General features: G+C 39.8%; 1 protein-coding gene across 4 annotated transcripts in view; it reads right to left on the bottom strand.

Annotated features, from left to right (window-relative positions):
- The window catches only part of LOC308083072 (engulfment and cell motility protein 2), a 302126-nt gene extending 275956 nt beyond the window's left edge, over positions 1-26170 (bottom strand). For 3 of the 4 annotated variants that reach the window (XR_013932965.1, XR_013932966.1, XM_080425204.1), the window contains exons 1-9: positions 26105-26170; positions 12991-13094; positions 10255-10325; positions 9181-9281; positions 7528-7568; positions 4994-5066; positions 4855-4905; positions 3124-3293; positions 2230-2329 (exon numbers count right to left, since the gene is read on the bottom strand). Coding sequence is in view for 1 of the 4 variants with exons in the window: in XM_080425204.1 (XP_080281330.1) it covers positions 2230-2329; positions 3124-3293; positions 4855-4905; positions 4994-5066; positions 7528-7568; positions 9181-9258 (513 nt within the window). In the remaining 3 variants the exon portion in view is untranslated. The remainder of the gene's footprint in view (positions 1-2229; positions 2330-3123; positions 3294-4854; positions 4906-4993; positions 5067-7527; positions 7569-9180; positions 9282-10254; positions 10326-12990; positions 13095-26104) is intronic. The other variant, XR_013932967.1, reaches the window with a different exon arrangement.
- Between the last annotated feature and the right edge of the window lie 884 nt (positions 26171-27054).

Raw genomic sequence — 27054 nt, 5'->3', positions numbered from 1 at the left:
TATTATGACTATTTGTACCTTATCTTATTTTTATCTACACTGTTGAGGAAGCTCGAAGTACAAGAATGTCACTTCCCGGCAATGATACTACCAGCTGTATTGTACGTGCATGTGACAATAAACACCTTGAACTTGAACATTATTAAAGAAATAGATACAACCCTGTTGAAACAGACGACTTATACACTATGGATGGACATCTACATGGTCTTGGAAAAAGCAGCTATAATTGCAGAGGTATTAAGCCAGCCAGCCATTATTCTTGACGTTTTACAGTAGCACCCAGTGAAAGAAGTACAGAACTAGTCACAGACCATGAAAACTGAAGCCGCTCCAGATAAGACATGGAGTTGCTAGGCAACAACAGCAGCCCACTCAGTTCCGGCAGCCAAGGAGGGCTGAAGGTTGAGTAATTATAAGAGCATGAATGCAGCCCGAGGACTCAGGAAAGAGTGACAAAGAAAGACCTCAAAACTTTCTTTGGAATAAAAAAACAAGATAATCCTTTATAATGAGTCACATAAAAAATACAGAACACACTTAACCCATTAACTCATTGACTGCCAGAGTTAAAACCTCGTTCATAGCAGCCCTTGCCAGCGATTTTCGTGTTTTTTTGTTTCGTTATTTTGTTATTTAATTCACATCTAGAAAGTCTACCTTGACACTTGAAACGTTTTGATCGTTCCACCACCAGAGAGCAGCACATACCAAGCTTGATCGCCTCTCGATCACACTCGCCCCCTCCCAGACCCACTCACACAGTGAAACACATGAACCGGAAGTGAAATCTCTCAGATTCTGTTATCGGCGAAAATTACTTTGTGATACACAACGGGGATGACTGTTCGTCACCCAGACCATAGATTATAGGAGGGGAGGTCTCCGATCGCTTTTCATAGCGTGTGAAAAACCGTTTGTTTCCCTATTATGGTCGAAAATGACTGGGGGGAAAAATGTAAAACCGAAAACGGAACCCAAGTCATGGAACCGGATGCAGTGGTGGTTGAAGTAAGTGGAACCCGAAACTTAGCCTGATTCATAACAGAATAGCGTGATCAGAGCATAAAGATCAATAAAGACGTTAGATCGCATTAATGCGATCCTGGCGGCCAAGCGCGCTATTTATTAGATCGCGTTAATGCGATAATGGCGGCCAATGAGTTAAGGCCTGAGGTTCCGATTGTACAAAATGTCTTGTAATCCTACGTTTTTTTTTTAAACTTATGTTTCTATATCAGTGGTTCTCCAACTTTGGGGTTAAGGGGGGGGGGGGGGGGGGGGGGTTCATGGCAAACCGGATTTTGTCTGATCTTAAGTTGGATTTTGCTGTCAGAGATAAAATAATCATTAACACATCCACCGCCAGAGGTTAATCTCATAATGTACTCACCAGTGCCAAGGTGTTTTTGTTGTTTTTTTGTTTTTTTCATGTCGCCATAGATCTTGTTAAAATCCTTAAGATTGAGCCGTGAACGGTCTGTTTACATCCGCGAGATCTCCCTGTATCTCCCAGTGAAGACCGCATGTCAAACGGACTTCCATGACTGTAGTTAGAGCGGATTACGTTAAACAGTGAAATGCGAGGAGAAAAAACTACAGGAAGAGAATTGAGTTTCAGTTTCGTCTGTAGAATGGGAGCGGGCGTGATCGTCGAAACCGGATCCCAAATAATTCTATTTCCTGTCATCAAACCGGAAACGGAAGTGGATCAAAAAAATTCCGAAAGTGCACCCGGACCGCGCATGCGCGAAAAGACCGCAGCCCGTAGGACTACGGGCTCGGCGCTTAACCGTTGGATTTAACGGCCCGTAGAACTACGGGCCCGGCGGTAAAGGTGTTAAAACCGGGAAAGCATCTGTGTCATTTTAGATTTTAGCTATATTTTGACCACTTTAACCATTATTTTATACTTTGGCTATTCAAAAATAAATTAGAAAATTGGCGCAAATCTTTGAATATATATTTCTAAAGCGATTTTTTTTTAACTCAAATCTTTGCGTCTGGGGGTCCCTGGAACAAAGAAAATAGATGGGGGTCCACGGCCAAATACACATAATTTTGGGGGTCCTTGACATGAAAAGGTTTGAGAACCACTGATAAGGCAACATACGTTACATTTCAGAAAACTGAAGAAGACATTTTTATAATCGACCTCATGTCTTAATGGGTTAAAAATAGGTCTCCGTAAAAGGGTAAAGTCTGAGTGTGGATTGGAACGTTCTGTACCTGTTTAATGAAGGACAGGGAGAGAAGGTCCCAGGACACTATTCCATGGTCCATCAGCTCCAGGAAGGCAGTGAGTGTAAAGGCCAGCATCTCACCAAAACTAGAGGAAACAAACGTAAACAGCCGTTTGAAGAATGTTTTGTGCAGCTAAGGTAAACCAGAATAATGCATATTCTTAAAGGACCACTTCACTTCACTTCAAACTATCCATCTTCATATAATCTGTCCTCACTAAGGCTCATAATAAGATGGCACCACTCTGTGTCTCAGAGGTGGGCAGTGGACAGTTCAGAAACCTGCCTACCAGTGACATCATCGGTAGGCAGATTTGGCCATTTCAAGCAAAATTTCGAACTTTTTAAAGGTCTTTTATTAATGAAAAAACACTAGAGGACCGAAGTCTGGCATAATTTACGTATCCTATCTGGGTCACGTTTCCCCCCCCCCCCATTCTGAATTCCCATAGACGTGTTTAATATCGTGCATATAAGAACTGTGTTCCAAAAATAAACAAATGAGCAAACAAATGTGACTCATTCATAGATATGAAGCATAAACTGATGGCGAGAAAACGCTAACGTTACACCACCGCAGAATTAACTCATTCACTGTCACTGACGTAATAAACGTAATTATTGGGGTGTGTAATTGATACAAAATAAGTAATTTTTGGGGTGAACTACTCCTTTAAATTGAATTATTTTACTCCATTCCGACTCATTTATTTGTGCATCCCCGTTTTGTGGAGGCCAGCAGCCACCGGAGTCCTGGGTCAATGAAGTGGGCTTTTTGCTAAACCCATAGCTGCCGCTTTGCCAGCCTAAGACAAATAAAGTAAGGTAGTGCAAAGCACGCTGCCAACGCACTAGATTTGTTTTGGGGATTCAAACTCACTGGGTGCCACTCTCGACAAGACGGGCCAGGGTCCCGATGCCCTCCATGTTGATGAACTCTGTCGCGAAGGTGGGGTCCGCCGACAGCTTCGCGAGCTCCTTCAGAGCCTCCAGACGCGCGTCGATGCCATGGGACTGGATCCTCTCCAGGAGCTGACGTGCAGCGCGGGCCTGTGGGGTTGTGTAACGACACTCAATTCATGAGTCATGTTAACCCATTAACCCTTTAAGACCGGGGGACGCATCTGTGTAACCACTTTATCCATATTTTATACTTTTGGCTATTAAAAAATAGCAGATCTACAAGCTCATAGCGCGGCACCGAGTGCCGCGCTATGAGCTTGTAGATCTGCTATTTTTTTTTTAATCGTGTTTTTTTTTTTGCAAATCTTTGAATATATATCTATAAAGCAATAGTTTTTTACTCAAATATTTGCTTCTGGGGGTCCCTGGATTCTTTTTTTTTTTAGATGGGGGTCCGCAGCCAAATACATATCGTTGTGGGGCTCCTTGACACTGACATTAATATTATAGCAACATAAGTGTTTCAGAAAACTGTTTTAAACTGATTTAGAAGACATTTGTAGAATCCCCAGAAGCAATAACATTTTAGCTAGAAATGCTCGCTTTAAATATATATATATTCAAAGATTTGCACAAATTTTTCACGATTAGAAAAAAATAGCAGATCTACAAGCTCATAGCGCGGAACTCGGTGCCGCGCTATGAGCTTGTATATCTGCTATTTTGAATAGTCCAACGAAATCTAAAAATGACACACAGATGCGTTCTCAGGTCTTAAAGAGTTAAGACCGGGAACGCATCTGTGTCATTTTAAGATTTCTTTGGCTATTCAAAGATAGGCACTCGGTGCCGCACTATGAGCTTGTATATTCGCTATTTTTGAATAGCCAAAGAAATCTAAAATAACACTGATGCTTTTCCCGGATTGAATGGGATTGAAACGGTCCTAACATAAACATGCAACTGAATTCTGGGAGTGGTTCACAGGCATAGTTTAGTGCAGCTCCATTATGCTGGATTATTGCTTTGTAAATTGAATGCCCACGGGTAGAAAATCATTCACTAAAGAGTACTGTGAGGCCTGCTAAGACTTTGGTCTGTTCTTTTTTGACAGACCGTTTTAACTTTAAAGCTGCAATCTGTAAGCTTTATATCCTACCCGGGGGATTCAAACACGGGTCTTCTGCATGGGAAACCAAGATTGCAGCTTTAACCCATTAAGACCTGGAACGCATCTGTGTCATTTTTAGATTTTAGCTAAAAAGCATTATTTTACACTTTGGGCTATTCAAAAATGGCAGATATACAAGCTCATAGCGCGGCACCGAGTGCCGCGCTATGAGCTTGTAGATCTGCTATTTTAGAAAAATCGTGAAAATGTGTGCAAATCTTTGAATATATATATTTTTTTAAGCGAACAAATCTTTGCTTCTGGGACACCCTGGAACAAAATATTTTGAGATGGGTTTCCGCGGCCAAATAGATATCATTTTGGGGGTCCTTGACATGGAAAAGATTGAGCACCACTGATACAGAAACACACATTTTTCAGAAAACTGTTAGGATTTAGAAGATATTTGTAGAATCGGAATGGGTTAAGGCATTTCAAGACACACAAAATTCCCACCCGATTACATAATTCTAAATCCCAATGAACAGAGTGAAGGACACTTAGTGAACCGAGAAGAGAAAAGTGAAGGGTTCTCACCGGGGAAATGGCTAATCGAAGGATGGTCCCGTTCTTGATTTCGCCACGGCTCTGAGAGAGAGAACAGCAGGAACGTTAAGTACACGTTCACTGCTCATCTGCAATGACATAAAAACACCCCGCCCGACCCGAGACATACCTGCTCAGTGATGTAAAGCTGAGGACCGTCAGCGTAGCGCAGGGCAAACTGCTCCGAGCCGGAGAGAGACCAGCTAGAGACAAGGAAGAAAGAGGAGGATGCACATGTGATGATTAACAACAGTGATTGAAGAAGTACTCACATTTTTTTTACTTAGGTAAAAGTATCAATATACCCTCGATTGTAGAAATAGTCTGTTACAAGTACGGTATGCAAAAATGTACTTGAGTGAAAAGTATTGGCATCAAAATGTACTTAAAGTACCAAAATTAAAAGGTACTCATTATGCAGAGGGTCCCATTTCACAAGTATTCAAATGTATAAAAATCCTTTGAAAATAGGCCATTTTCAAATTGCCAAAGTATACATAGGTCTGAAGTGGTTTTGTAATGATAATCAAAATATACAAAGTAACTAGTAACTAAGATTTTCAAATAACTATAGTGGAGTAAAAGTACAATATTTGCCTTTGAGATGTAGAGTAGAAGTACATTTATAGAAAATTGGAAGTACTCCAGTAAAGTAAAAAATACCTCATAATTGTACTTAAGTACAGTACTTGAGTAAATGTACTTAGTTGCTTTCCACCAATGATTAACATCATTGTGCGTGTGCGTAAGCGTGCATGTGTGTGTGCGTGTGTGCGTGTGTGTGTGTGCGTGTGCGTGTGTGTTGTTTGACTGAGTAATCATAAGGGATTCTGAACAAAGTATTAATATTAAAAGATGCAAAAAAGAAGAGAAAATGGCAAAACTAAACTAAATCTAACTGCATTCTTAATAATAATGCATGATCAATATTCTTCGCCCAGCAGCAGCATAATCTACTATGTGCATACTGTACCAAAAGGTTGAAAAAGTCAGCCTGCCGCCTTGCAGAAGCTCCATCTGCCAGAGTAACAGATGGAGAAATCGTGGAGGGGTGGGAATATTCAGTGGGCGTTAGGACCGAAGTGCAGCAAAATTAATCTAACAGTTTCAAATGAGTGTGGAAGGCAGTGGGAGGAAAGGGCAAAAAGAGATAAACGGTGCAGAGAAAAAAACAAAAAGTAGAAGAAAAGTGATCTTCATGGACAGAGCATAATTATCGGGGGAAATTAAACAAGTGATACAGTGATAGAAAGGGTAATAACAACAAGTTATATAAGCCAAAACTAAAAAGAGACAAAACAGTAGAGCCAGATACAGGCAGAGGGAAACTAAATGCCATAACTTCTGTCTATACCTGGGGTGTGTTCAACAAGTGTTGTGTTTCCCAAAGTAAAGGGGAAGCAGTGTTTGCCAAACACATATGACCACAGCCAGCCACTGTGGCTATTCCCCAGAGTCTTATATGACAGCTATTGACCATTGTTGATTTTTGCTATAACTATTGTATGTATGTAAGTAAAGTAAGCAAGCCTTGCCGAGCCGAGCCATGAGACCCAAAGGGCTGGAGAGCGCTATGGGATTTTCAAGATCAACTCTCTACTCTGCATGTCATCCTAGAATAAAACACCATATCGCTAGCTGTTGCCTGATGACATTTGGTGCAAATAGAGCACACCACACCTCCAAGCAAACTGCAAATTAACCATGAAACATTAAGACGTTAATGAACATTTTCATTAACATTTCACATTAACATGTGATCTATTACAGAAATTAAGGCATGTCGTTATGCATTATGCAAAGAAATATGCACCAAACGGAATCAAATCGCTGGAGTGCATAACATTTTACATAATAAAGTAACTGGGCATTTTGTTTCAGCACAGAATCAGCATGCCGCTAATACTCCTATGATGAAACTACAGTTCCACTTTGTTTGTTATGTTGATGATTCATGCAAATCCCTGATCAAATGTGATCTTACTGCACCCACTCTCTACATCTGGATCGGATGAATTCCCGTGAGTTAACTAGATAAATGGACGGACAGACATACTGTATGGATAAGAGAAAGATAAACACAGACATTACCCAGTGGTGGAAAAAGTACTCAAATGTTTTACTTAAGTAAAAGTATCAATACTGCAATGTAGAAGTACTCTGTTACAAGTAAAAGTCCCGAATTCTAAATTTACTTGAGTAAAAGTACAAAAGTATTGGCATCAAAATGTACTTAAACCAAAAGTAAAAGTACTAGAATGTTTGAAAATAGCAGATCTACAAGCTCACAACGCGTCGCGATGCGACGCGTTGTGAGCTTGTAGATCGGCTATTTTCAAATAGCCTATGTATAAAATAGGGCTAAAGTGGTTAATGTATGTTTCATTATATCATAATTTATATCTGAAAAGTAACCAGTAACTAAAGTTTTCAAGTAAATGTAGTGGAGTAAAAGTACAATATTTGCCTCTGAGATGTAGTGGAGTAGAAGTAAAAGTATTGGAAATTGGAAATACTCAAGTAAAGTACAAATACCTCAAAATTGTACTTAAGTACAGTACTTAAGTAAATGTACTTAGTTAGTATGGATAAGAGAAAGATAAACACAGACATTACACAGGAAACAGGAAATGATTTGTTTTCTCTATGTGAGACGATGCTTACCCGTCACATACTTCTCGTATTATGGATGACAAAGGCTTTTTCTGCAAACAGGAAATAAAAAATAAAATAAAACAGTTAGTGTTATAAAAACCACAGGGTCATAGGGTTCCCATCCTTTTCTGCCCCCAGAATAGGGTTACTGGGGTTTATGTTGTTAAACAATAATACAACATTTCTTGAACTTTTCAAGCAAGTTGTTATGCCAGATTATTTTAACTCATTCACTGCCTGAATAATTTCTGGCCACGTTTGCCCACTGCCAGAGATTTTTCATTGAAAAAAAAAAGTACTCAGTAGCCGAGATACAGAAAATAAGTTTTAAGTTAACAAGGAAGTGGCTGGGAGTCTAGATCTTCGAAAAATCATATCTCCTTGGTCTTTGGGTCAAATTTTTTATTTAATTTTTTTTTATTAAAAGTCGTTTTAGTCGTTCTAGGCAGACAGGGCTTATGGGACAAAAGTCGTTTTAGTAGCTGGTTGTTCTTCAATGTCATTCGATGTTATCCCTGTTTATTTCAAGGATGTTTAACGAAGCATGACACGTGTACAGGAAAATTACAAAATAAAATCAGTACTATATATATATAGTTTTTTGTTAAGAATTTCAACAGCTAAAAGTTGAGTTATTGAATACAGTCTCCAAACCTTAACCTGGTAAACAAGGATTTCTACAAATTGTAAAAAACATGAATGTGGTTATTAGAGCGGTTATTAGACCTCATATATCCAAAATAACTTTTCAAAAAAAGAGGAAAAAAAAGAACCTGTGTTCCAATTTATCCAATGTAGTTATGATTTAGTCACAAGCTCTTGTTCATACATTTCATTGGTTGAATATCTATAAAAAAAACACACACGCTTAACCACTTTCACTTTCGCTAGGAGCGTCATCAACACGTCCACAAGCTGAATGTGAATTCACCGGACAGTCCAGCGGCGGACTGGCCATTTGGCGTACCGGCCAAATGCCCGGTGGGCCGCTGGGCCAGTGGGCCACGGGGCCCAAAAAAAAGAAAAAAAAAAAAACTTTTTATATTTTCGCACCCGCTTTAGGATTATTACGGTCATTTTCGGGTCGCGTGGCCCAATTATTAGTTACGTTAATGTTTGGGCTGGGATGCTTTCCAGCAGGGGCCTCAGTGCGGCTGCAGAGTTCATGTGCAGGGCTGGGCTGAAACCCCCCCCCCGTTGACAAAACGGCCCGGGGGGTGGTGGGCCGGTTCGGACCAAAATGCCAGGGCTGAATTTTGGTCCCAGTCCGGCCCTGGGACAGTCACCGCGTCCATTCACACTCAGACCGATTTCAGCCAAATCGTCAATTACCCGGACTTAAGCCAAGAGTCCTGTCCACATAAAATCTGTTGCATGTCCGATCATACTGAGCGGGTATGTTGCGTTCATACATACAGCCCTTGAACTCTGGAAAACTTCCATAATACAGTGCATGTCTGAAAGTGACTTAAGACTGTGGTTGTATTGGTCAGCTCCCAGGTTTTAATGTGTGTGTCTGTCTGTGTGTGTCTATGTTCAGTGGGCGTGAGCATGTGTGCTCAGCTACTAGGGTAAATGAAGAACAAACAAAAGAAATATGGAGATACAAGGTTTCTGCTCCGACAGCAACGACTGAGAATGTTTGTATAGGAGTATACTGACCTGGTCAATCTCAATGAGCTGAGCGTTGGCACCGGGCCATTCGATAGCTACCTTCACAATGTCAGAAGGCGGTGGCATGACTGATGCTCTATTGTAACACCCTATGGAAGAGGGAAAAAAACATTAGCATCAAGCATATTGTATCCAAAATAAGCAAACACACACATTGTCCACTACTTACTCTGACCTAGATTTGGAGTAAAATGCCACAGCAGCACTTGTCTAACAGGTATATCTGTTACTACATTACTTAGTAAGCTATTTGAAAGCCAAGCCCTGAATATACCGTTTCAAATTCTTAAAGGTGTAGCAAGTAATTTTTTTTACGTTAAAATGCGTTGTTTAAATAGCTCTACAGTCTGATAGTAGTCATTGTCGCTATAGTGTGTTTGTTTAGTAACAGGAGTCTCCCCATCTTTCCAGCTCTTTAGTAAACAGGACATGTATTTTCAGGTCAGGATACCAATTTTATCCAATCAAGAGAGAGAACTCATACAAGATGGACAGACAAAATTGAAACTGGAACACTATGAAATGTAAACTGATGAATGGGTACTTTCTCCTTTATGCATTAAAGGTAGTTTAACCCATTAAGACCTGGAACTGTGTCATTTTTAGATTTGAGCTAAAAAGCATTATTTTACACTTTGGGCTATTCAAAAATAGCAGATCTACAAGCTCATAACGCGGCACCGAGTGCCGCGCTACGAGCTTGTAGATCTGCTATTTTTGAAAAATCGTGAAAATGTGTGCAAATCTTTGAATATAAATACTTTTAAAGCGAACATTTGTAACTCAAATCTTTGCTTCTGGGGGGGTCCCTGGAACAAAATATTTTGATGGGGGTCCGCGGCCAAATACATATCATTTTGGGGGTCCTTGACATGAAAAAGATTGAGCACCACTGATATAGAAACATAGGTTTTTCAGAATACTGAGATTTAGGAGACATGTAGAATAGGCTTCAGGTCTCAATGGGTTAAGTGAATTAAATTAATTAAAGTAAATTAAAATCAGGCGTGTTTGGAGGAACGTGCAGCTATGGGCATCACACAGGTGAATGAAATCTACCACCTGGTGGAAAAGTGCTGAGTGCGGTCAATCACTCTCACAGCGTTGCCGTAGAAACCACCGTGTCAGCTCCCCTGTGAAGACACACACGCACACGCACACACACACACACACACACACACACACACACACACACACACCATCAGGGCAAAACCTGTAAAGGTTGTTTGCCGACGCCGATTTGCGAAAGCCCTGGACCACCGTTTACCGATGTTCTGACCGATATAAGTTTTATCTTATGTTAAAATTGCCTTGTGGGAGGGCGCTCGTGCGCAGCGGTAAAGTAGCTGCAAGAAGAAGAAAAAAAGATTGCCTTGTGGGTGAATGGTGGACAGTCCGTGGGTGGGAATCACAGACGGTTGTTGCAACCTGACACAAGGTGGCAGAATAGAATCCATTCTAATTTCAACACAAAAAAAGGTATTTTATTAACGCATTCAATCCGGGATCTGTGTCATTTTAGATTTTTAGCTATAACCATTATTTTATACTTTGACTATTCAAAAATAGCAGATATACGAGCTCATAGCGCAGCACCGTGTGCCGCACTACAAGCTTGTAGATCAACAATTCTTTTTTTTTGTACATTAGTAACTCAAATATTTGCTCCCTGGGTCCCTGGAACAAAATGTGCCATGGAGAAAGCAGGCTAAGATCCATCCATTTGACCACAGCGTTCTGAATGTGTAAGCTATTTGGTTTCACATGCTCTAGTATCCCACCTTGATTGAAATAATACGCCTGTTGGACACTTGAATTGGACCCGTTCCCGGTGGCAGAATATGACAGAGTGCATATTCAATTAGTGTGACAGCGTAGTCCAAGTGAGCGTAGTGTGCTGCTGAACGCAAAGTGCATGCCAACGGCCATGTGACTACCATCTGTTACAATATTGCTCTTCTTTATCTATCAGGCACGCAACACACAAGCCATATAGGCCAATTGTAGGAAACATATAGCAATACATAGACTCGGTGTCAGTGAGCATTCCATATGATACACAGTAAAATCCTCCGTTAATTTAATGGTCCGGGTCCATTTGGTTACATTTGTAGCCTACACTATCAGTCAGAGTAATACAAAAAGTCAACCAAAGAACAAGATTTTTGTACAGGATCTCCTCTCTGGTCAGTAAGAATACATTGAGGATTCGAACAGGAGCACTCGTTACAACGTCCCTTTGACTATGCTCACTATACTATATGGTCGGATGGCTCAGGGTAGAGGACAGAGTACAGCAACTTGCAATGTAATGGGCCTGGTCTACAAGATACACTACACCACAAAGACACTACACCACAAAGACACCCATGTATGTACCTGTCAAAATAACGTCCACAATCACAACACCAGAGGAAGCTCCAAAAAAATCACGTTCAACCCAGATTTGGCTCCAACAAGGGATTAAATTAGTTCTACTGCTATGCCACAAAAATGTGGACTGCCCTGGTATACCAACAGTCATAAAAACATGTGAATTCTTACTGTCCTTCAAAACCGCTCTAAAAGAGCACTTACAGTTACAGGTGGCTGCAATTCGGAACTGGCCCCTGTAAAACAAAATCTAAGCCTAGTCACTGGTAAAATGTTAAACCACTAAAGTAATTATGCCTTCAAGTACTGATTTACACGGGCACTGACTCACTATTTAGATGGAAAGCTGAAACCAGGGTACACTCTGTTATTTTTAATGGCTGTTTAGATTTTATTATGGACATATTTATTAAGAGGCTAGACCGTACAAGTACATTTGAATGGCTGCACTGTCAATAGTGTGCCTGTTCAAAATGTCCAACTGAGTCACTGTCCAGTGTCTTGGTGTGACTGTCCTGCCCCGTCTCTGTAATCTTTTCTTTCCCGTTTCCCCTTCTCCTACAATGTGCAACATGTAGAACAGTGGTTCTCAACCAGTGGTCCGGGGACCACCAGTGGTCCTTGGGGGGGGGGGGGGGGGGGTACCAGGGGATCCCCAGCTAAATGAATTAACATAGCGTCACAATCATTTTAACCACTTAGCTTTGGCTATTCAAAAATAGCAGATCTACAAGCTCATAGCGCGGCACTCGGTGCTGCGCTATGAGCTTGTAGATCTGCTATTTTTGAAAAATCTTGAAAATGTGTGCATATCTTTGAATATATATATTTTATTTTTAAAGCAAAAAAAAAAACCTCATATCTATGCTTCTGGGGGTCCCTGGCACAAAACATTTTCAGATGGGGGTCCGCGGTCAAATGTATATCGATTTAGGGGTCCTTGGCTTGAAAAAGGTTGAAAACCAGTTATGTAGAAGATGTGATATGCCTCGCCAGTTAAAGAAATTGCAGATTGAGGCTCAAACCTTTGCTTTCATGAAAGACCTGAGATCATTAGGATTTTCGGGAAGATTGAACATTGTACATTATCTATTGCTAGTTTGACCACTTCAAATGCTCTTTAATCTTAACATAACAAATAACTGGAAATAGGCTTGTGACGCGTTGTGAGCTTATAGTAGAGCCTATTTCCGGTGCGTGACATGCTTCCATAGAGGACATGCTGACTTCATTGTGACTGAAATCAGTTCCGGTGACTGAGAACTTTAATCATAGCACATCATACAGTTCAAACTTGCATGACAATGTCATACTTTAATTTAAAAAATACCTCAAAGAAAATATCTATGAAGTGACTTCTAAAGCTAATAAATGTAAAGTTAAATCACTATCCCTTCATTTAAACTGCAGCATCTTTAGACTTACACAATGATGTTTAGACGAATGATGGTGAACATTCTTCATTCCCCTTCTTTCTTCAGTCTTGTATGTGTTCTCTCCTCTTCTGCCTTTTTCTTTCCCGAACTAATCTGTCAACAAAGAGATTGATCAAAATAAACAACATATGACATTAAAAAAGCCCTGTCAATATTATGCATCATGGCTAGAACTACCCACCAGCCTATTCAGATTGCTCAGTAATTAGACTTTGATTAATTATTATTATTATTATTATAAATTAATTGAATTATATCCCATTTTTCAGTAGCAGCGTTGTGCTTTTTTGTAGTGCTTTTGCTGAAATGACTTCTTCCCTCACCAAATTTAACTCACAGAATTTACGTTGAGTCAACAAATCTCATCATGTATGTGACAATTGTGAGTCACAAAGAACTGTACCAGTTGTTTAGCCTATTCACTAATGTCCTTTATCAACGACAATTCTCCTGACATTATAGAAACAAGATGAGGAACACATCATGACACTATTCTTGCACTTGAAAGGGGTCATACTAATTGCCCAAAAGTACCCAAATATACCCCAAATAACCCAAAATTACCCAAAAGCATACCCAAATGTACCCAAAAGTACCCAAAAGCATACCCAAATGTACCCAAAAGTACCCAAATGTACCCAAAAGTACCCAAAAGTACCCAAAAGCATACCCAAAAGTACCCAAATGTACCCAAAAGTACCCAAAAGCATACCCAAATGTACCCAAAAGTACCCAAATGTACCCAAAAGTACCCAAAAGCATACCCAAAAGTACCCAAAAGTACCCAAAAGCATACCCAAAAGTACCCAAAAGTACCCGAATGTACCCAAAAGTACCCAAAAGCATACCCAAATGTACCCAAATGTACCCAAAAGTACCCAAAAGCATACCCAAAAGTACCCAAAAGTACCCAAATGTACCCAAAAGTACCCGAATGTACCCAAAAGTACCCAAAAGCATACCCAAAAGTACCCAAAAGTACCCAAAAGCATACCCAAAAGTACCCAAATGTACCCAAAAGTACCCAAAAGCATACCCAAATGTACCCAAAAGTACCCAAAAGTACCCAAAAGCATACCCAAAAGTACCCAAATGTACCCAAAAGTACCCAAAAGCATACCCAAATGTACCCAAATGTACCCAAAAGCATACCCAAAAGTACCCAAATGTACCCAAAAGTACCCAAAAGCATACCCAAATGTACCCAAAAGTACCCAAAAGTACCCAAAAGCATACCCAAATGTACCCAAAAGTACCCAAATGTACCCAAAAGCATACCCAAAAGTACCCAAATGTACCCAAATGTACACAAAAGTACACAAAAGCATACCCAAAAGTACACAAATGTACCCAAAAGCATACCCAAAAGTACCCCAATGTACCCAAAAGCATACCCACAAGTACCCAAAAGCATGCCCAAAGCGGGTTGGGCTCCGTGGCGGGGCGGGTTCTGAAAAATACCAGACCTGCGCATCACTGCTATACTGTACTTCATTGACTGGGGTCTCCCTCTCCCAGGGGTCCATACTTGGTCCCCTCCTTTTCTAACCCCTGTACAACAAATGTATTTGTCGAAAATAGCTGATCTAAAAACTCACGATACCATCATGAGCTTGTAGATCTGCTATTTTTGCTGAATGTTTGCTCATTACAACATGCCCAGAACAGGGATGCTAGGGTTCAACTGGTTAAAGTTGTTAGGCAACCTTCTTCCTCCTTTTTGATGTAACATGCTGAGCCCTTGCTCATCTTTTGAGAGACAGATGGGATCTCCAAATCCATCACTTGATGTTTCTGTGTTTTTCTTGCATTATTATTGCATTATAGGCAGAAAAAATAAATCCCCCAATGATGGCTCTGTTTTGCTTCCATCCTGGTCGCGTGAATTCACATTGTCATGAAATATGAATTCATGTGACCGGGATGGTTAACCAGGCTACTGTTTTGCATCAGAATCAAGTTTATTGTCACATCACAGGTTTACAAGGTAAAAAAGTCGATCAAACTGTCACACAGATAATATTCTGCTGAATGTGTCTATATAGCTTTAAGTATGGCTTGTTGTGCTTGATCTTACCCTATAGCTATATCCTCATTTATGTTTATCTCTATTGAAATATTTGCCACAAACAACTTTGATTTTAGGTGGGCAAAGAAATCATGGTATGTATCATTGCTGCCATCCCAGTGTAACTCCAAAGGCCCAAGAAAATGTGGTGGCTCCCCAATATCTCTTTTTATAAACTTTAAGTGTGGGGAAAAAACGGGTCCTAAATTAAAAGTTTTGTCCAGCCCCAATACAGATGTTGCCTCTTCTCCAAAACAGAATCTCCTAATATCATTAAGCTGTTGATCAAGGTAAAGGATGACACAAGGCGGTTTCCCCTTTCTTGATATTAACTGTTGTACATAGTTATTGTCTTGGAGCATGTTCAGGAATGCCATCAGAGTTTTGTAGACCTACTATTACCAGGAGGCTTTTTTTCCTGACATATTTTCCTCCATATTTTGTACCTGATTCAAGACCCTTAATGCATTTTCCTACAAACAAAAAAATACAATAAAAGGTTTCAAACCCCTGTAATGAAAAAAGGAATTAAATAAAGAGCCCCTCACACATTAGAAGGACAATATCAGTCACCAGAAGCAAGGACCTGTGTTTTCATTGAATCTAGTAATAGGTTAATATGGAGTTTTAAGTTACAATGGGTTTATATAGGTAGGAGGCGTTTCGGTGTCACTCATTTCACGATACAATACGATACACAATATTGGGCTCACAATATCGATACGATATTATTATTATTTTCTTCCCAATTGTCATCAACATTGGCTATCATTTTCAGTTTAAAGGTGCTTTATTTATATATAAAAAAAGACTTAAGTGAAGTAAGTTCTCACTATAAACCATATTATTTCAGAGGACACATACACACTAATAACAAATATAATATAAATACTGCATGAATATAAATTCCACTAACCTTATAGTCATATTCTGGACTTTACTAACCAAGTGTAGCCTAGTTATTAACAACGGCTTGAACAAAATATCTATAGCTAGAGAGGATTGCTTGTAACAAATCTTTGGCTTTAATGCTATCTTAAATTAGGTCTAGGCCTATAGGGCATAGCAGTGGTGGCCATTTTGTGGTTCCACAGATAGAAGGCCTGTTAATTTTTCCCATAGAGATTTCCAAAAATATTTATATAATTAATTTTGAGCGTGGAACCAAGCCATCCAGGCTCCTGGTGAATCATGACCATAAAACACTATATTTAATAAATACCCTTTTTTGGCGGTTTAATTTTTTTTTTTCTTTTTTTTTTAACGCAAAATCAAATGTTTTATGGTCATGGTTCACCAGGAGCCTGGATGGCTTGGTTCCAGTTTTATAATAATTCATATTAATATTTTTTGAAATCTCTATGGGAAAAATGTATGCATTAACGAGGGTCAAGTTGGACGGACACGGACACGGACACACACACACACACACACACACACACACACACACACACACACACACACACACACACACACACACACACACACACACACACCTCCCCTCTGCAGTACTCTAAACTGAAAGTGACTAGAGTCTGTATCATTTCTCTCAAAGTCCTTCAATATGATGGATTCGTGTGATTATATTCACTCACATTTCATTACAAATAAAAACTTTATTTTTTTTTTTTTTTTTTTTTTTTACATAAAAAATCCTGCAATAGTGAAGCAATATCGCGATATATTACGGGATGATATATCGTGACACCCCTAGGTTTGTCTGATCAAAATAATATCAAATAAATAAATACTGAATCAAGCAACAGTCTGGGTTGCAGGGAAATGTCCCTTTAAGAGTAAAGTTGTTGTACAGTAGGGGGAGCCAGTCAAACTAGCAACACTTCAGCCATATTGTCTTCTTCTACATTTTGTACATGCAACAGTCTGTGGTGCAGTGAAACATCCCTTTAAGAGTACAGTTGTTGGACAGTAGGGGGAGCCAGTCAAACTAGCATCACTTCAGTCATATTGTCTTCTTCTACATTTTCTACATGCAACAGTCTGGGGTGCAGTGAAATATCCCTTTAAGGCTAAAGTTGTTGTTCAGTATAGGGGGAGCCACTCAAACTAGAATCACATTGAGCTATATTGTCTTCTTCTACATGTTCTACATGTTACAGCTATGGCTCCTAGAAAAAGTCAACTATGTGGTTTTTGCACCAAATCTTGCAGCAAAACTGCATCTCTTCAGTGTCAAGACTGTAAGTTGTGTTACCATGCTTCATGTCTGTCTATGAATGAAAGACAGGTACAGCCATGGATATCCACAGGTATGGAATTTATCTGCTCCAAGTGTGTGGGGCAACCATTTTCTTTGGAAAGATGTCTTCAAAGAATTTTGAGTGCTTCAGGAGTGGAGGAAGTACAAAAGAAATGCAAAAATGAAAAGTCTTTGCTGAAGCATTACGGAGTCAAGCTCCCAAAGCGATCATCCCACAGTGACCAGGCATGTACTGACACCATATCACTAAACATTTTGCAAAAATACCAACCAAGTCTCACTTCTGACTACAGACCACTGAAGACGGGGGCTGATGGAAATTGTTTATATCGTGCCATCTCTGCTGCTTGTTTTGGGTCAGAAGACCATCATATACTTCTGAGAATTCTAACAACACTTGAAATGGCAGAGCATCCCACCTGGTATGACACAAAGAAAGACAACTACTGCTCTCCTTTCCGGAACAATCCCTGTTTTTTACTGGATGACTATGAAAACTACTTGTGCAAAACAGCCTCGCTGGGGAGCTTTTCTGATATGAACCACATGCTTGCTCTCACTGCTGTACTTGGCACCCCTATCCAGAGCTATTACCCACCTGGTGAGTAAGATTTTGAAAAATTGCATACATTTTTTGTATTCATGCATGTTGTTTTTGTTATTGTTAAATAACAATAATGAGTGTGCACTTCCTCACTGATGTTAAAGACGGGGTGCCGTGATTTTTAGTGATTCCCCCCCCCCAAAAAAACATAATCATCAGGTAATATGGTTATACTAGGAGGAAGATTGTTTAAAAAAAAGTGTACAGAAAGTGATAAAATTATGTTTTTATGTGGACACGCCTCCAGTTCATTAAGTATACCTGATTCTCACCTTAGCACCTCCTCCACCACCTTAGCACCACCCACCTGTCCTAGTCCCTCCTCCTCCTCATGCCCACACCTGTTGTGTTATGATAATGAGGGGAAGGGTATCATTTTACTGTGTCATTAAAGTGCTGTTTTTCTATTGGCACGTTTGACCCTCAAGGTTTCAGCCTCCAGGAATAAGCTCAAAATAGTCAGAGAAGACATACAACACCATAAAAACACCACCAGGGGGCTTAATGAAGTTCTATCAACCTCATAGACACATGAAAAACAGAAAAAGTGCAAAACCATGGCACCACCTCTTTAATAATAAGATGGCACAGTTTCTGTCTACTCACTGTGTCTCATTGGTGGGCTGTGGACAGTTCAGAAGCCTGCCTACCAATGACATCATCAATGAGGATTCCAAGCCAATAGTAACTACAGCGTTTCTCTTCATGGAAAGTTAACATGCTGAAATAGAAGCCATTGTTCTTGCATTCAATTAATTAATACATTAATCAAATTAATCAAATTAATACATTTATTAAAAATCTTGTTTGAAATGACCAAACCGGCCTACCAATGATATCACTGGTATGGAGGTTTCTGTCCACAGCACTCCTGTGAGACACAAACGGAATAGACAGAAATGGGTCTTATAATGAGGATTAGTGAAGACCAATTATATGATGATAGGTTGAAATGGGTGAAGAGGTTCATAAGCATAAGGCAATAATTTACAGATACTAGCTAGATATTATAGATAATACTCTAATTGTTGTTACCAGTTATATATTGATTGTTATACTAAGTTGTTATATATTCTCTCTCCCCCCCCACCTCCAGTTTCCAGCACATTCTCTCTGTCCCCCTTCACACTCATGGTGAAAGGAAGAGGAGTTAAATCGAACCGTACAGATCTTCAAATTATGTGGACATCAGTGTCTTGGAAGCTTTCTGATAAGCATCTCTCTGTGAATCATTTTGTGCCGCTAGTGCCATTTACACAGATTATCAACTTGTCAGTCGATAGCCAGGAAAATTGCAAGTCCATTTTTTGTGAAGAAGACTTTCCAAGCCTTCCCAGTCCAGGCCTTACATTTTGCCAGTCCCCAGGAAGTGAAGCAGACCTTTCTGCGCTTCCTTCAGAATCTCCTCCCATTTCAAAGCAGCATAGTCCATGCCATGATTTTGAAAATTGCACTAACCTCTACATACTTGAGGATGGAACCACTGAGACAGGAGTTGAACCAAAGCAGCACAGTCAACATTGCAACCCTGATCAGCCTGACGGTCATAAGTTTGAAACATACCAAGACACCTACATGGATTACCAAGACACAGAGGACATACTTGAGGACGGATTCGGTGAGCCATTAGAAGTTGAATCACTCAATGTTGCAGAACCCATCAAAGCAACAGCTATGTCAGAAACACTTAATGGCCGGTTCATGGACATTAATAGGGTGTTCACTCTGCTGATGGAGCAGCAAGAAAATACTGTTCTATTAAATGTCCCAAAAGGTATAAAACAAAACCAACATTTCTTAATTGATAACAGCTATAATGTCCCCAGAAGAAAGAACAAGCAACATAGTGTATTTGTTGATGACTGTGGAGTTTGGCAGAGCAGTTCAGGAAGCACCACTAAGACATATTATTTGTTCAACAATGGGTACCTTAAACATGTATATTACAGAAATGGTTTGTATGGCTTAATTAAAAGCAAGGTTTTTGAAAAATTTGAGCCACAACCAACATCAAATGACATTGTGGTGATATGTCGCTATTATACAAAACTAAAAAGGGACAATAATTTAACAAGACGAATAACGTGGATTGAAAGGCTTCCTGGGGCTTCACCAATTGGCAACGATGCTGCTGTTTGGGAATATCTGGGTACATTTCCTTTGATACCAAGTCACCATGGGAATGGTAAAAAACATCCTCCACAGTACATCAGGACACCAACTGATGTGAATAAGAGAGTGTCCGAGGCAGTGCTGACCCAGGCCCCTCGTGAAGTATATTCACAATTTGTTAGAGAGGATGAGGAAAATGCACCAAGGGACTTGAAGCAGGTACAAAATATCAAACAAAAGGTATCAAGGGAAAAGAAGCCTCCTGGTAACAGGACAAATGTTGCAGATGATATTCAGACAGTCCTGAACATGCTCCAAGACAACAACTATGTCCAACAGGTAATATCAAGGAAGGGGAAACCGCCTTGTGTCATGCTATACCTTGACCAACAGCTTAAAGATGTTAGGAGATTCTGTTGTGGAGAAGAGGCAACATCTGTATTGGGGGTGGACAGAACTTTTAATTTAGGACCCTGTTTTCTCACACTTACAGTTTTTAAAAACCAAACTCTTGTAAAAAGAGATACTGGGGAACCACCACTTTTTCTCGGGCCATTGTACTTACACTGGGATGGCAGCTATGAGACATACCATGATTTCTTTGCCCACCTGAAGTCTAAGTTGTCTGTGGCAGATATCTCAACAGAGATAAACATAAATGAAGAAATAGCTATAGGGTCAGATCAAGAACAAGCCATACTCAAAGCTATAGCCTCTAACTTTCCAGTGGCATCACATGTGTTGTGTTCAAGACACATTAAGCAGAATGTTACACATTATCTGCGAGACAAGGTTGGATTGGATGCAAAACAGAGAGCCATTGTTGAGAACAAAATCTTCTTTGCCGATAATGCCCTCATGACTGCAAAGGACAACTGTGCGTTTCAAGAGAAAGTCCTTGACCTAGAAACATACATACAGAACAACTGTCCAAAATTCATATCTTATTTTTCAAAGAATCTTGTCCCTGTTTTAAAGGAAAAGGTCATAGAGCCCAAAAACAAGATCAGCTGGCTCCCAGAAGGTTGGACAAACAATAATTGTGAATCAATGAATCACATCATAAAACTCACCACAGATTGGAAACCTCAAAAACTCCCTGACTTAATTTTAAGACTCAAATCAATATCTGAGCTGCAGTACTTAGATATACGGAGAAGCCTGCATGGACAGGGAAACTATAAAGTTGGGAGGGAATTCAAAGGGCATGAGGTTTCCCAGGTTATATGGGACAGTAAAAGTCAAGAGGAAAAGGAGGTAGCTTTTCAGAAGTTTTTAAAAGCTAAGCTTCGAGAAAAAACATCCAAGATAACATCACGGGATGGACATTTGGAGATCCCCTCTGTCTCTCAGCTGGCCAAAAAGCCTGGGCAGAAAAGATCAGCAAGGGCTCAGCGTGTTACAACAAAAAAGAAGAAGATGGTTTAACCAGTTGAAACCTAGCACCCCTATGTCGACTTGTAATAAGTGAACAATCTACAAAAAGACCAGATCTACAAGTTCATGATGGTGTTGTAAGCTTTTTGATCAGCTGTGTTCGGCTAATAGATTTTTTTGTATGGGGCGGGGGGGGGGGGACCAAGTATAGACCCCTGGTGGACCCCGGTCAATTAAGTATCTAGGGTTTAAGTGGATAAACAAAAAACTAAACTGTTAAGATAATATTCAGAGATAATATTCAGAGTTTTGGCAACGGTTGGATAAGTGGATAAACAAAAAACTAAACGGTTAAGATAATATTCCGAGTTTTGGCAACAGTTTCAATGACCAAATAATAATAAAAAGTAAAAAAAAAACAAGAAAAATAAAAAATATATATACAGGGACACAAACAATTATTACTGCTGAATGCAGATGTAGGTGACACAACATGGACCTGCCTGAATCTTAGCCAGGATGTAAATACAAAGGAACGCATAACCCTGAAGTTGGAAGGTTGGAAGGAAAGAAATAAACTCCCACTAAGGCTATGCCTTTAAAAAACCTAGTGAACTTTATACATAAAAATCCGGGGAAGCAGTAAAAAAAAAAAAAAAAAAAGGAAATTAGTTCATACAATGTTTCTACTGTGACATATAGTTCACCATATTTGTTGTGTGCAATTATCTCACAATGTGGGCCATGAGGCATTCAAATTGAGGAAATTGAGGAAAAATCCAATTGTTTTGGGGAATTGGAATACACTTGAGCAATAAAATGCACAATGTTTAGGCCTAGATAAAATGCACAATTCATGTTGTTGGCTTTTAATAAACCATTCATTGTTTAAGATTGTCTTTGTGTTGTATTTTATATATCTGATCCAGTAAAAATGTGTGTCTATATAATTATTGCTTACCGTAATTTTGATTATCCATTTGATGTTTGAAGAACATAAACAGTTGTCAGACCTGTTGAAAGCATGACTTTGGCTATGTCTGTGGTAAATCATCCACACCTGACTGGTAAATTGTCCACTCACCTGACTCTCGTTGACCTACGTACTAACAGTTGCATTGAAGCTATGTTGCATTTGAAGGGCAAATATATCTACATATCCATATATCTACATTTGGGTACTTTTGGGTACGCTTTTGGGTATTTCTGGGTACATTTGGGTACTTTAGGGTATGCATTTGGGTACTTTTGGGTATGCTTTTGGGTACTTTAGAGTACATGTGGGTACTTTTGGGTACTTTTGGGTATGCTTTTGGGTACTTTTGGGTACTGTTGGGTATGCTTTTGGGTACTTTTGGGTACTTTTGGGTACATTTGCGTACTTTTGGGTATGCTTTTGGGTACTTTTGGGTACATTTGGGTACATTTGGGTACTTTTGGGTACATTTGGGTACATTTGGGTATGCTTTTGGGTACTTTTGGGTACATTTCGTTACTTTTGGGTACATTTGGGTATGCTTTTGGGTACTTTTGGGTACATTTGGGTACTTTTGGGTATGCTTTTGGGTACTTTTGGGTACATTTGGGTACTTTTGGGTACTTTTGGGTATGCTTTTGGGTACTTTTGGGTACTTTTGGGTACATTTGGGTATGCTTTTGGGTACTTTTGGGTACATTCGGGTACTTTTGGGTACATTTGGGTACTTTTGGGTATGCTTTTGGGTACTTTTGGGTACATTTGGGTACATTTGGGTATGCTTTTGGGTACTTTTGGGTACATTTGGGTACTTTTGGGTACATTTGGGTACTTTTGGGTATGCTTTTGGGTACTTTTGGGTACATTTGGGTACTTTTGGGTATGCTTTTGGGTACTTTTGGGTACATTTGGGTACTTTTGGGTACATTTGGGTATGCTTTTGGGTACTTTTGGGTACATTTGGGTACCTTTGGGTATGCTTTTGGGTACTTTTTGGTACTTTTGGGTACATTTGGGTACTTTTGGGTACTTTTGGGTACATTTGGGTACTTTTGGGTACATTTGGGTATGCTTTTGGGTACTTTTGGGTACTTTTGGGTACATTTGGGTATGCTTTTGGGTAATTTTGGGTTATTTTGGGTATATTTGGGTACTTTTGGGCAATTAGTATGACCCCTTGAAAGAGATCCCCTGGCTGCCTCTGAACAGTCAACTGTGCAGCTGTTTGTGACAAAGACCACATCGTTGGTGGTGGCAGAGTTTCCACACAAACAAGAAGACAGACAGACACACACACACTGCTACTGTGTGTATGTGTTGGGCATTCAGTATAGCCTATATTCGGGGATGAATGAAAGACTGCTCAACTAGATTGAAGTGACAAACCAAAGCAACGCTCCATGGTTGGTTGCAGCTGGATGAACACACACGCACACACGCACACACGCACGAGCACACACACACACACACGCACACACACCAAAGCCTTGCGGTGACAAAACGTGTGGTGTTTTGAAATTCAATGCGCCTGCCAGTGCCTCTCGACTCTTTGGTGTTTCAATGGTAGCATAGCAACAATTGCCAAGTAGTGACAGTCTGCACAAATCCCCACACAGATAAAATCATTCTTCTTCAACCTTCACCATTTTACCCGGTGTTCCATCATTGTACCATAAGACAAGAAGAGGTGTTGTTAACCACTTGAACCCCCGGCATCCATATTCTCACATTAGCCGTAAGACAATAAAATAATTAAAGTCAACGGCATGCGAGGGAACCACAGTGAAGAAATGGTGCAGGGAAAGAGCAAAAGCAGATGCCATGTCAAGTAAAGTAAAGCTGGTTGTCGTTAGTTGAGAGACAGTGTTTCAAAGTGTCCACTAATGACAATAACAAATATAATAACACTCAACAATCATAATCCTTGGAAACCATCCATACACAGCCTGGGTCCTTCTCCAACCTAAAAGTTATCTCACCTCTGATCAAAGTTAGGGGCCTTCGCATTAAACTATTGTGACACTGCATTCAATAAAAATCCTGGCATGCCCTTCGTTAATCACTTATCATGTTGGCCTACATCTCTTTTTTGTCTCTCAAGTTTCCTTGTTCCAGTGTTCCATTGGCATTTTATCATTGACGTTTCCGTGCGAAGCATTTAACATGTAATTATTACGTCTAACAAATCAAATCAAGTGTAGCTTTTAGTGTATGCGTCTTCTTTCCACTATGACATTTGCATGCCTTGGACTTTCTCATCAACAGCAGAATACCTGATCACCTAAATGGAATCCACAACTAGCTACCGTACCTTTCCAAACCAAACCAATGGTTTAGCTGGTAGAACTTGATTTGATCTCCTTCGCCATATTATGTATAATACGCACCCACTCTCCTTTGCATTGCAGCTAAGTGGGTGCGTACCAAAAGTTTTACTTTTGGTACTTTAAGTACATTTTGATGCCAATACTTTTGTACTTTTACTCAAGTAAATTTTTTATTCTGGACTTTTACTTGTAACAGAGTATTTTTATATTACAGTATTGGTACTTTTACTTAAGTAAAGAATTTGAGTACTTTTTCCACCACTGCCAAGCAGCCAGACCCATCATGCATGCATCATGCAGGCAGTAGGACCTGACCTGATGGGAGGTGAAGTGACTGACTGACTGCTGCAGACATGAGGCAACAACAGCAATATAAATCTATACATCAAAGTGTGATTGATTGTGCTTAAAATCTATACATAAGAGAGTATGGTAGGATAGTAGGATGTATGTTTTTTTTCTGTCATGTCTGTATTTTCTGTCTTTAAAAAGAAAATGCTGAGCCCATGATGGGAGCTGAGCTCCAAGATTTCCTATGCATTCCTTTGCAAATGGCAAATAAAGTCTATTCTAGTCTATAAGAAAAGGATGTCTTTGGTGTGATGATGACACCAGACAGACCTCTATAGTGTAAAAAAGGATGTCTTGGTGTGACTGTCCGCGCCATTCTGCTTGTTGCCATCACCAAGACACATTGTATTCACTTCCAAGTTAATAATAGGACACATTGTGGCCACATTGTAGCGATTCTTGATAGCCGTTACATTTTTGGACTAGAATACCACGCTGCAGCTGAATGGCATCTGCATTTTTCGTCAATTAAATAACAGCTCGTCAGGTTAATATAACTGCTTGGTAGCATCACTGGCTAACCAACGCTAACAACATGTCTTTGTGATTATTCCAGCCAGGGAACAGTCTCTTTTTTTTTGGATTGATTGAATACTTTAACAGTTTGCCCCAAAAAAAGGGGTACGGTGGTGGCACAGATTTATAGGAAAGAAATGCTTAAAGGACAATAACCCAGATAAGCCATCAGGGCTTGTTTCCATTAAGGTCCTGTCTGTCTGTGTATTCAATTCATCGAGACAGACTCCAGTCGTGTATATAATGTATATATACACACACATTAATAGCAAAGCATCACATAATTTTTTCTAACATCGGATCCCTTCATAAAATCACAGAAGCGTGTCACACACAACAGATGCCTGCAGCGATTATTCAAATCTGAGCCGCAGCATTGATCTACTGTATTTCTTCAGTGGATCACTCCAGATTTAATGCCATTACAACGTTATTACAGCCCATATACCGACGCATATTGAAATCCATAGCCTCGCCTAAAATCTCAATTGGAACAGTTTAATAGCTGATCGATATTATGGATAGTCAATAATAATTCCTGGATCTCTTACCCTGTGGCGGAGGGGCCATCGATCATTCGATGCTGCTCTCTAAGTATTCCTTCCTTCCAATGAAATAGTTCTGTAGAAATGGGATGCAATCAGTGTTGCCAGGTTTTGAGAGAGAAATAAGCAAAAAGGTCTATGAGAACAAGCCCCAAAAAGTGACAGAGCCTGGCTACGGCTATTTGAAAGCTCACAAAGCGTCGCGAATCTCGCGTTGTGAGCTTGTAGATCGGCTATTTTCAACAACAAAAAATAGTAGAAAAGGGTACATTTTAAAACATTTTAACAACACAAATCCTGTGGGGGGGGGGTCCCTGCTCCCTGGCAAAAAAAAAAATTCAGATGAGATGGGGGTCCGCAGATGAATATATATTAATTTGGGGGTCCTTGAAATGAAAATGTTTAAGAACCACTGGTTTAAACAACAATAGGAAGCAAGCCCAAATAAGCAATACGCTTTAGAAACAATTAAGCCCCAAAAAAACACAACCCACAACCAATATTTACAACAAGCAACTTTACAGAAAAACAAGCCTAAAGTCGCTTATAATCAGCAGACATGGCAACACTGGACACAATACCACGCCTTGTAGGCGGAGACTTGAGGTACATGTCACCGTCTGATAATGTTGCAATAACCGTCACTTTTAATTCATTCATCATGCCCACTCATTTTGTTTATTTCTATGTTTACCCTCCATCAATAATTACAGTTATTACACTTTTAATTCATGCCCACACACTCACTTTACTATATCAGTGAGGAAGGGGCCCGAGTGACCCCGATACAGATTTTCTACATTTTTCTATCGTTTTATTTATTAGCAGATGTTTGTTTGTTAAAATAATTGTTAAATTGCTCCCATAGTAATCATTGTTATAGTTTGTTCAGTTACAAGGTCTCCCTCCCCATCTCTCCAGCTCTTACTTAAATGCTCTATCTATATGCTGATATT

This window comes from Gymnoscopelus braueri (assembly GCF_963280865.1).
Source record: "Gymnoscopelus braueri genome assembly, chromosome: 3".
Taxonomy (NCBI): Eukaryota; Metazoa; Chordata; class Actinopteri; order Myctophiformes; family Myctophidae; genus Gymnoscopelus; species Gymnoscopelus braueri.
The sequence above is the reverse complement of the archived record's forward strand: the minus strand, read 5'-3'. Positions and strand labels throughout refer to the sequence as shown.